This window comes from Neomonachus schauinslandi, chromosome 7 (assembly GCF_002201575.2).
Source record: "Neomonachus schauinslandi chromosome 7, ASM220157v2, whole genome shotgun sequence".
Lineage (NCBI taxonomy): Eukaryota > Metazoa > Chordata > Mammalia > Carnivora > Phocidae > Neomonachus > Neomonachus schauinslandi.
In genome coordinates this window covers 58,904,986-58,916,225 of record NC_058409.1, presented here as the reverse complement: position 1 = coordinate 58,916,225, position 11,240 = coordinate 58,904,986, and the positions used below count along the sequence as shown (strand labels likewise).

Genomic DNA, 11,240 nt, shown 5'->3' with positions numbered 1-11,240 from the left:
ATTTTCTAAAATATTAATAAATGAAATTTATTATGTAACCATCAGTTATTGCTGTGTAACATATAATCTCCAAATCACAGGGCATACAACAAGTAGTTATGTCCCATATATGAGTCTGCATGCCTGCTGGGTGGCTTAGCTTCCAGCTGCAAGTCTGCAGGTTGGCTGGGTGGCTCTGCAATAGGTGAATTCAGCATAGCACCCAGATGCTGCTGGCGAAAGCTCCTCAGGCCTATCATCTTCCCATGGCAGAGGTCACGTAGTCCCAAGAATAAGAACACGTGCTGCTTCGAAGGGCTAGGCTTGGAATTGATACACTCTTACCTCCCCATGTTCCATTCCAAAGCAAGTCATGTGGCCTAGCCCGACATTAATATGTGCCTCCCATGAAGTTATCAGTGGATGGAATGAATATGTGCTGAACAATAATCAAATCTGCTAAAATGGTATTAAGAACTCCAGAGGCGTTTTCTAAAGAGGGGTGGTATGAGTAGTAACACTATTACTGAAATAAGGATATACTTGCATATGAGGACCGTCTGGGAGGCATGAGTTTTACTTTGTTTTAAAAAGTCATTTTTATGCTTTTTATAAAAACCAAACTTAATGCTTGCCTAAGCATTTTATTTATGCTTGTATGGGACCAAAACCTACCCACAAAGGATCCTAAAAGTTGTTAAGCCTATGTTGCATTCGTTCTTCTCTTTCATAAGATCTTTAAAAGGAGAAGCAAAATGACCAGACTCTCCAATCTGATATCTCTAGGCTGGGGTTTGGCAGGCTGCAGAAGGATGAGAAAGCATCACCAATTTGCTGGAGTCGGTTAGGTTTTGTGGTAAGCTACTCTGGACAGTCAGGAGCCCTGAGTTCAAACCAGATGCTCCTACTTCCTTAGCTGCTCCTATGACGTCAGCTGCATGCCTGCCGCGTTGCGTCATCTCCGCCGGCTTCCATGTCTTCACCTGTAAATGCTCTCCCAGGTGCAGCCGGCCCTAACAATACAGGAACTAGGAATGTATCACATGCTGGAGGTTTTCTGCTGCCACCATTTCCTTAATGAGAACTGCTTTGTAAAGTCACTGATTTCAACTCTAGTAAGTGTAACAGCTTTGTGTGTTAACAGCTGAGAATGAAAATTCTCATTTAATACTCTAGATTTTGTCTTCTGTAAAGATGAGAGTGTCTTGGGATTTGCTGGGATCATTAATAGTGAGGTGACAGTTTCTAGTCTTGAATGCTCTAGATTAAAACCAAAAGATTGCCTTTCTCCGTTGAGTGACTCTGATGTGCCTGCAAACATCAACACTGTGTGTGTGTGTGTGTGTGTGTGTTTGGCAGTGGGGGTAATTTCATAACAAAATGATCAATAACAAAGGGTTTTGGGGAGCTATGATAACATCCTAAGAATGAGAAGGTGCCCACTCTACCTGGCCGTCAACAGCCAGGGGGGGGAAGGTAGTCAAATACTCGGAAGCCAGCTTCTAATGCCAAAGTCCACACTGTCTGTATAGCATTTAACTAATCAGTCCTGTCGGGTTCTTCGGACGGATGTTAACCTCACTACTTACTTAGCAAACACCTGTATCCGCCTAGCCAGGCGGATAAGGTAATGCGTACATTACCTCATTTAATTCTGTCCACAGTCCTCTGACCTAAGTACTGCTATCCTCCCCTCACAGGTAAGAAACTCGAGCCGTTCCCAGCTTTGCCAACCTCGGCGGCCCCGGATTTGGCTGATATTCCTGGCACCCCAAATCCCACCTCCCTGTGCACTGGCGGGGCCTGGCGGCCAGCTGAGAGCCGGCTTCAGGGCCTGCGGGGGCGGGCGGCGCCGGTGCCCTGCGGAGCGGGGGCGGGCTCAGCGCGGCCCGACCCGGCCCGACGCCCTCGGCCCCCGGGCTTCGCTGCGGGCCGAGCCATGGAGCGCCCTGCGCCCAGAGAGGTGCGCATGAGCCAGGCCATCCAGCCCGCGCACGCCAACCTGCGCGGCGAGCTGAGCGCGGGGCAGCTGCTCAAGTGGATCGACGCCACCGCCTGCCTGGCGGGTAGGGGGCTGGGACGGGGCGGGGTGCTGTGGGGGCTAGCGGGGGAGCGCGGGAGGCCGGAAGGCCCGGGTGGCGGGGGTGTCCGGAGCGCGTGTGGTGGTAGGGGGTGTCTGGGAAGTGGCGCGCGGGCTTCGGTGTGGGGATGGGGGGTCGGGACAAGGGGGGATCCCGAGGACCCGGGTGCGCGCCGACCCACTGACGCTCGGAGCCTCAGCCCGCACGGTTGCTGGACCCCGGATCGGTGAGGAGAGCGAAGACTGGAGAGCGTATTTACAGTTGTGAGCCCTGTGCAGCTGGGTACCGTAAGGACTGAGATAGTTCATCCAACACTGGGAATGACATAGACCAGTGATTCTCAAACGTTTTAGTCTTAGGACTACTTTACTCCATTAAGTGAGGACCCCGAGAGCTTTTGTTTATGCGGGTTATTTTTGATGCTTACTATAATCGAAATCTTTAAAAATTAATTCATTGAAAAAGAACAAGAATAAACCCATGATGTAGTTTTATTGAAAAAAACAACTATATTTTCAACAATAAGAAAATATACTTAGAGGCATGGTATTGGTTTACATTTCTGCACATCTCTTTAATGTCTGGCTTGATAGGAGATTACTCACCTCTCATACCTGCTCCTGCATTCAGTCTGTGGCTACCACACCCTTATTTAAGTCTCTTCTCAGGACCTTTGCACCTGCTTCTCATTTTACCATTAGGCTCTTCTCTTGGCCCTTTCCGTTATTATATCTCAGCTTAAATATCCTTTCCTCAGAGAAGTCTTTCTTGGCCACCTGTTTACGTTTGTACCCTTTCAACAGTTTGATCACAATGCCCTTTTTATTTCCTTCATACCACGTAGCACAATCTGTAATTATTTTGTGTATTGATCTGTTCACCTCTTTATTTCTTGCCTGGGTAATTAGCATGTGAACTAAAGCTAGTTCTCCAGTGCTTAGTAAGCTCTAAATAAAAACCTCTTGCTTTTATGGATGGGTAGGTTGGTGACGGATGGGTCCAGAACTTGGAATCTCATTTCTAAAATGAAGTCAGGCTTTGCATATGGCACTTAACAGACTCAGCAAAAGTACATTTTGAAGGAAAATATGTTAGGATAAAACACTAAAGCTGGAAGGAGCTTAAGATCATGTATCTTAGGACTCTTATTTTACAGAGGACAAAAGTAAAGCTCAGATGATTTACAGAACCTTGCTTTTCTCACTGAACATCAATAGGGTTTCTAATCCCCTGTGTGTTAACCGCCCACAAAATTTAGTCATGTATTTATGCCAATCTGCTTGTTTGTTTTCTGTTTGTTGATAGGTCTGTTTGGTTTCTGTCTTAACAGTTTTTATCAGTATTTGAGGTCGATTATAATAACATAAATAATGGAGGCATGAATATAAAATTAATTCACATCTAAGAGAAACAAGTGTAAAAATCATTGAGGTTGCTAATAATAACGATTCCTATTGCCAAGGCAACTGAATATATTATGTGAATATTGAAGTGACTTTTAGTTACCTCACTTTGTGCCTCTGTCCTGTAAAGGATAAACAGTTGGCCTTCTGCAACTGTCACAAAAATTTCTTGGGGAACTCAGACCATAGACTGATTCAATTGATAACCAATTACTCTGGATGAATAGTTAGATTACTAACAATACAACATTAAAGAAACCTTTAAGATACAGTTTGTTTGGATGCATGGAGATACCTGTGTTAAACACTCCATGGTGAGAAGCACCACATAAGCAGGGGACTTTATTTAGTGAAGGTCTAACAGAATCTGTGGCAGAGAAATGTTGCACCATAGTGCTTTACTTTATATAATAAGGATAATACAAAATCTGCTTTTCCTGGCATTTTCCCAGCCAGAGTTCCTTATTGACCAGCACTTCTTTATAGCCACTTACTATGATAAATAATGATCATATAGTCATAGCCCCCAAGGCACAGCCGTGACTCCCAGACACTGCTAGATTCCAAAATATCTTATTAATATTTAAAAAAAGATTTAATATGTTCACTATCATTTTGGCATTAAACCTCATTTCTGTCAGTAGCCCCATTTTTCTGGTTCCTTAAGCCTAGAGGATTGCAGCTGTATCTGAGGCGTCCTCCACCCTTCATATCCGTTTCTTATTTTGAAATATCACAAACTCACATTTCCCTCTGTTTCACTTCTGAATCTTTTCACGGGTTCACTCTCTCAGGAATGGCATGCAAGCCATCCAGTTGGGCAAATCAGAAATCTAGGGGTCATCCATTCTTGATACCTCTTTCTACCTTGCTTCGCCCTCTACATATTCAACCCATGAACCAGGTCCTGTCAGTGTTACCTTAAAGGAATCACTCAAACCCACCCACTTTGCTGTGCTTCCATTGCCACCACCTAGGCCAAGCTACCATCATCCTTCATGTGAACTTCCACAGTGGTTTCTAAACTGATCTTCTCTATTCATTCTGGTCTCTTCTCCACCCTGCATCTGAAGTATTTTTTGAAGGTGCTAATCTGATCATATCATAGGTTGTTTATCTTCCCCCATTGTCTTCCTTATCAAGGGCTTTAAGTATCTAGCATGGTTAGTATCTCCAATTAAAAAAACAAAAAGTCACAGAGATAACAACTATAAACTCTGGAAAAAACATTAAATAAAAGCTACTCACGGCAACTGACAAGTGAACAAAAGCTGATTTAGAACATTTGGAAGTCAACACTTAGAAGAAGAGAGTGGTACTAGCTAACTTTCTCTGTTTCATTTTGTTTATTTTTTAATGACTTTAAGCCTGAAGAAAGACTCCATTCTGTTGCCAACTAAATTTCTGATGGAAAACCCACAGACTTGCTTATTTGAAGTGCCAGAGGATTTGGGGAAAACACAGCTACTGAAATGTGAGGAGGAGAATTCAAGAAAGGAGTGAACCAGAGAGGCAGTGCCCTAAAATCTATGTTTTTTGCTCAAATCTCTGGTGAACCTTGAATCATGTATGCATGGGAGAAACTCCAACCTTCCTAGATAATGCCAAAAGAACTGAAAAGGGCTATCCCAACCTCTAGGGAGACAAGAGTTTTATAGTTTGAGCTTAGTTAACTGCTTACTTGAAAAAAAAAACAAAACAAAATATTACTCTTCAGAGGAACATGTTAAGAATCCACAATTTCTACGATGTATCACTCATAATGACTACAATACAGTCCGAAATTACTTGATATACAAAGAAACAGGGAAATATGATGCATTCTTAAATGAAAAGATAATGGAGATCAATCCCTAGATGACCCATGTGCTAGAATTAAGCTTCTGGGATTCTGTAGCAGCTATTATAACTATGCTTGAGGATGTAATAAAAACTATGATCATAAAGAATGAAAAGATAGTAAGTTTCAGCAGAGAAATAGAAACACAAAAAAAGAACCAAGTGGAAATTCCCGAACTGAAAATTACAGTATCTGAAATAAAAAAAATTCACTGGTTAGGCTTAACAGCAGACTGGAGGAGACAAAGAGTGAGTAAACATAAAAATGGACAATAGAAATTATATAGTCTGAAGAAAAGGGAAAAGATGAAGTTCAAAAATGAACAGATTTGAAAAAATACTTCCAAAGGTGTAACATACTTGTCATTGGAGCCCCAAAAGAGATGAGAAAAAGTATGAAGCATAAAACAAATATTTAAAGAAATAGTACCTAAAATTTTCCCACATATGATGAAAGACATACATTTACAGATTGAAGAAGATCATAGCAAGACAGTAGAACAATATCTTTAATAATAATTATAAAACTGTTAACCAAGAAATTCAAGGCCCTGTGCATAGTCCATTCTCAGCCAACCCTTCAGCTTACCAGTTGTCCTTGCTTTCTGCATTTTTTCCCAAAGATTTTATTATTTATTAGAGAGAGAGTGTATGTGTGCACACTCAAGTGGGGAGAGGGACAGAGGGAGAGGGAAAGAGAGAATCTCAAGCAGACTCTGTGATGAGTGTGGAGCCCAAGATCATGACCTGAGTTGGGCGCCTGGGTGGCTCAGATGGTTAAGCCTCTGCCTTCGGCTCAGGTCACGATCCCAGGGTCCTGGGATCGAGTCCCGCATCGGGCTCCCTGCTCAGTGGGGAGCCTGCTTCTCCCTCTGCCGCTGCCTCTCTCTATCTCTCTCTCTGACTCTCATGAATAAATAAAACATTTAAAAAAAAAAAAAAAGATCATGACCTGAGTTGAAATCAAGAGTCAGACGCTTAACCAACTGAGCCACCCAGGCACCCCTCTTGCTTTCTGCATTTTATCCTCAAAGACTTTGATCAGGATCTTTGTAATTGTTGTTTCCCTCTGCTCATTTTGCTCACCTTTTCTCTGTTCTTCCTCCCCAACACATGTATTTTAGTCTTAATCATCCTTCAGATCTCTGCTGAAGCATCCCCCCCACATGGAAATCTTCCCTGACATCCCACCTAGGTCTGGTTTCTCAGTTACGATTCCCATCCAATCATGTTTTCTTCAGAGCACTTAACTCATTTTGTTATTAATTATTCATTTTATTAATCCCTGGCTTCTCCACTAGACTCTGTGAGAACAGAGAGCATGGCTGCTTTATATTGTCAGCCCCTTACATAGAGGCTAGCATATCACAGGTAATTCATTCAACATTATTTAAAGGAATGAATGAATGGAGATTCCACCATTTTAAACAATCATCATCTCATATCTGGATTACAGTCACTTAGCTAGTCTGCTACTATTCCCAGCCTCTCTCAGTTTCTCAAGGAAATCAGTAATAGCTTTAGAGTTTCTCCACTTTTATTGGTGTACTGTATGAAAGACAATCAAAATCAAGAATCAGAGCAAGCTGGTCTTTTAAATTCATACATGACACAATTGTAAACAAAATAAAACAATCACATAGAATCACATGTACAAATTGTGGTCCTATGTTGGGTCCCCATATTTTTGTTTTTTCTTTTTAATTTATGACCCTTAAAAGTCTATAGTCTAAACCATGGCTATTGAGCCTCTGAGGCCCATATTTAGCTAAGCACTTCTCTAAAGAGTGTTCCTTGACTGCTCTTTTCTGAGAGTTCCTATTGCTTCTGTAGTCAAAATCACTATTTAGAACAATGGAGTCCATCGTTCTAAACCTAAATTTCCTCATTTGTAAAATTAAACTAATAATTGTACCAACCTCATGTAATTGACATGCATAAATACTTAGCTCAGTGCCTGGTCAATAATAAGTGTTTAATAAATGGTAACTACTATTATAATAATGTTTGTTCATGATCCCAATCTAGTATAGTGCTATATATTATATATATGGCATATAAATTATATATATGACATATAAATTATATATAGTGCTATATATATGTGACATAAATGATATATATTTACATATATATAAAATAGATGCTTGATATATAAAATGAAAATTTAGCCTTGGGGCTAAATGAGTGTGGAGGGCTCCACACTCATCACAGAGTGTGCTTTAGCACTTTAGTTATCATTTAAATCATTCAAAATTGGTCACTTACGTTGCCACACATGGTAACACTTTATTAACAAGAATAGTTTAATAAACTCCACATCCTGTTCCTTCATGTCAGGTAAGTGGAATGAATGTGTATTAGGTACTCCTTAGTCAATGTTTTATAGCATATATTTGCAAGGATCCAGTAGTTCTCTGGAAATCTTAAGGTCTAAAAGGGCACCGACTATGGCTAGCTCTCTAATTGCCACCGAGTACACTTGGTAAGAGGTAGGACTGACTTAGCTCAGTGTCTGGAAATCAGTAGAAATTTAATAGGTGTTTGATACACTGAATTCAGTTGAACCCAACTTGAGTATTTCTAGAGTCTGGTCCTTTTACATTCCCTTTCTCTCACTGAACTTAATAGCTGGGAAGCCAGTCGTCCCCTCTCCGTTACTCACACACACAGTGCCCCTATGGTTACTTTTCTGCTAACTCAGTTTATATTATGTGCATGTTTGGAAGAACAGTTAATTATTTCCAATTGGTAAAACCAAAATGTCCAATTTCCTACAAATGAGATTATAGGGAAGAGTGTCCTAAATACCTGCTCTCTGGAGTATTTTCTCACCTCTCTTTACCTTGCACTGTCAATTATTATTGCAGTTAAAGTTTCCACACAAAGAAGACAATGTCAGTGTAATTCAATCTCTTCCATAATGTGGCAGCAGGAGCGATGTCTCCAAAATTAAAATGGGGTTAAAATTTCCTAAAAAGCCAGTGCAATCTATTTCGATTTTAACTGACTGTTCATCAAAATCAGATTCTGGCAGAAGCGCATGTCCACATTTTTCCTAAAGAGAATAAGTTCTGATATTTTTATATAAAACAAAATCAATAATAAAAAAACCCTCAACCAATTAAATGTAATATGGAAATAGCTAGGGTTCTTCCTTAATCTCTTTCCACACTATTTTAATACTCTCCTCTCCAACATAATTAATACATACTGAATTTGGTAATAATGAACAATAAGTATTGACTAAATACCTAGTATGTGCTGAGTATTTCTCTGATACCCAGAGAAGTTGCTCTCTGATTTGGGGTATGATCTCAGGGTCTCCATACTGTTCAATGTTTATACATGTTAACTGGTCTAAATATATGTAGCTTCTGTTTATGTGGGATAATGGACACAGCTTTAATGCATTGTTTTTAAAACAAAAGGAGGGTAGTATCTGACAAAATATTTAAAGTTGGTACCAACTTACTAAAATTGCTATTTCAATAACTAGGTATACTAGATATTGAATTTCAAATCAAAGACAGTGTAAGTTAAAACTTAGAAGAAAGTACAGTAATTTCCATGCAGTAGAAATACAACTTACAGAACGAAAGAACTGTTACTGATCCAGATCATCCACAAGTGTGGGCAAAGTGGTACTTTACTGAACCAGAGGATGAGTTACTAGAATAAGTCCATTTAATTTTTTATTTCTTTTCCTTATGCTGAAAGATTTAGACATAACTATTAATGTAGCACATTTTTACCTGTTTTTTGAAGCTGAAAAACATGCTGGGGTTTCCTGTGTTACAGCCTCAGTGGATGACATACAATTTGAGGAGACAGCTAGGTAAGTGGCATCACTCTACCACACGTTTCTCCTGGGCTTATTGCCTCATTTACAACATAGATTTGTGGCACCTTTGCTTATTTATTTGGACTCAGTGATCCAATTTGTTAATAAAATAAATAACAATTGACCTCATGTAAATCAGTAAAATAATAATTGCAGGATCTACTTTTAGTAAAGACTTTTAAGTGTAAATTCATAGTCCTGATTTTGTGAGACACAGCTCTCAGAATAGATGCATTTTGGTAGAGATAGAGCAGAATTTCTAAAAGCTGCTGCTTAATGGCTTCTTCCTCTACTAGAAGAATAATTAATGATAACAAGTAGGTCTATGATGGTGAATTTCATCATTAGGTTGTTGGGTAAACATTAATTCATCTGACTACAGATGTTAAATTATGAAAAACATATTATGTGTGGGAGTGTGTATGTGCTTTACCATCTCATATTGCAGAAAATTTCAAGATCAACGAAGATTTCAAACATACACAAAAGTAGAGAGATTAGTATAGTATATCCCCAAGGACTGTCACCTAACTACAACAGTGATCAACTGATGGACACTCCTGTTTTATCAGCACCTGTCCATACTCCCCCACACACCTGGATTATTTCGAAGGAAATCTCAGGCATCGTCTGTGAATATTTCATTATATATTTCTATATGATAAGGGCTCTTTTAGAAAACATAATAACATAATCACAACACCATTAACAAATCGTTATTCCCAATGGTCTCAAAAAATGTGTTTTTTTAATTAAACAATTGGTATCTTGAATCAGGATTCAATATGGTTGATAAGTCTTTTAACATATAATTTTCTCTCCTTTCTTTTCTCTTCGTTTATTTATTAAAGAAACCTGGTCATTTGTCTTATAGAGTTTACGACATTTTGTATTTGCTCATTGTATCCCTGTTTTAGAAGTTCACCCATTCTTTGTATTTCTTGTAAAATGATAGCAACATCTAAAAATTGATTTGATGAAGTTTTGATATTTTGGTAAAGCTAGTTCTTATCAAGAGCACATAATGTCTGATGATCATTACCTAAAGCATTATTTCATTAGATATTGGTAAAATGGTGATATGCCAATCCTATCATTTCTTCTTCATTTATTTTCTTGAATTATTTGTATAGAGAGACTCTTTATCTCATTAATTACTTGGTTACCCTTAGGTAAAGTTTGTCCAGGAAAGACAGGCTTAATTCTTTTCCTTTATTTAGTGTCATTATAAGCCTGTGGACTTTAGCATATTTGATACATTTCAATTTGGATGTGGTTATTCTTATGGGTGCTCAAACTGCCTCATCTTTGAGCAGTGGGAGATTCTTCAATTTGGTTCCTAAGTTCTTTGGTCATAACCGCAAAGTTAGAAGCCTTTAATAACTCCTTTGCTTTCTGGTATGACAAAGTGGACTCATCTTTTTTATTTCCTTACAAAAACCTAGTCACAAATTTCTTCAAAAGAAATAGTAAGTAGAGATCATGTACTCATTTATAAAGGGTTGGTCATTATTTCTAGGTTTTTTTCGGGGGACAGAATTAAGAATTATTTGTTTTTTAAAGGGTTTATTCTAATACCTGTAATAAATGGGATTATATGGTTTTACTTAATTTCTTTGATTTTATGTTTGTATCTCCGTTTTTTGTTTTTGTTTTTCCCTGAATATCTTGATCCTTGAAGACATGAACATAACTTAACAAGGAAAAGGAAAAGAGAAGGTCATCTGTTTCTGGTCTTGGATGGTTCTCAAAGACCATGGAGGTAGTTGCCACGGTTTTCAAGCCCTAAGTAGTCTGTCCAGTGAGATGCTCAGTCTGTTTCTCCAGCCTTACTGTTCACATTTATCTATTTGACATTTATTTATTTAGATACAAACAAAATTAAGTTAAATAAAACCACATGCGTGAAGAAATTACTTCAAAACTGACACAGAAGAAATTTTTGGCAGGAATTAAAATCACAGACATGATAAGACCTTTATAGCTCAGCCCAGCCTTCTCTTTGTATCCATGAGAAACTGAGGCCTGATGCCCTGAGCAAACCCGGGGACAGAGGGTGCTTTGAGCCTGGATCTTCTTACCCTTAATCCAGTG

At 39.1% G+C, this 11,240-nt stretch overlaps 1 protein-coding gene across 1 annotated transcript in view; it reads left to right on the top strand.

Annotated features, from left to right (window-relative positions):
- The first annotated feature begins 1,779 nt into the window (after positions 1-1,779).
- The window catches only part of ACOT12 (acyl-CoA thioesterase 12), a 44,336-nt gene continuing 34,875 nt past the window's right edge, over positions 1,780-11,240 (top strand). Inside the window, exons 1-2 of the mRNA XM_044916830.1 lie at positions 1,780-2,045; positions 9,071-9,140. Coding sequence (XP_044772765.1) covers positions 1,919-2,045; positions 9,071-9,140 — 197 coding nt within the window. The 5' untranslated portion in view covers positions 1,780-1,918. The remainder of the gene's footprint in view (positions 2,046-9,070; positions 9,141-11,240) is intronic.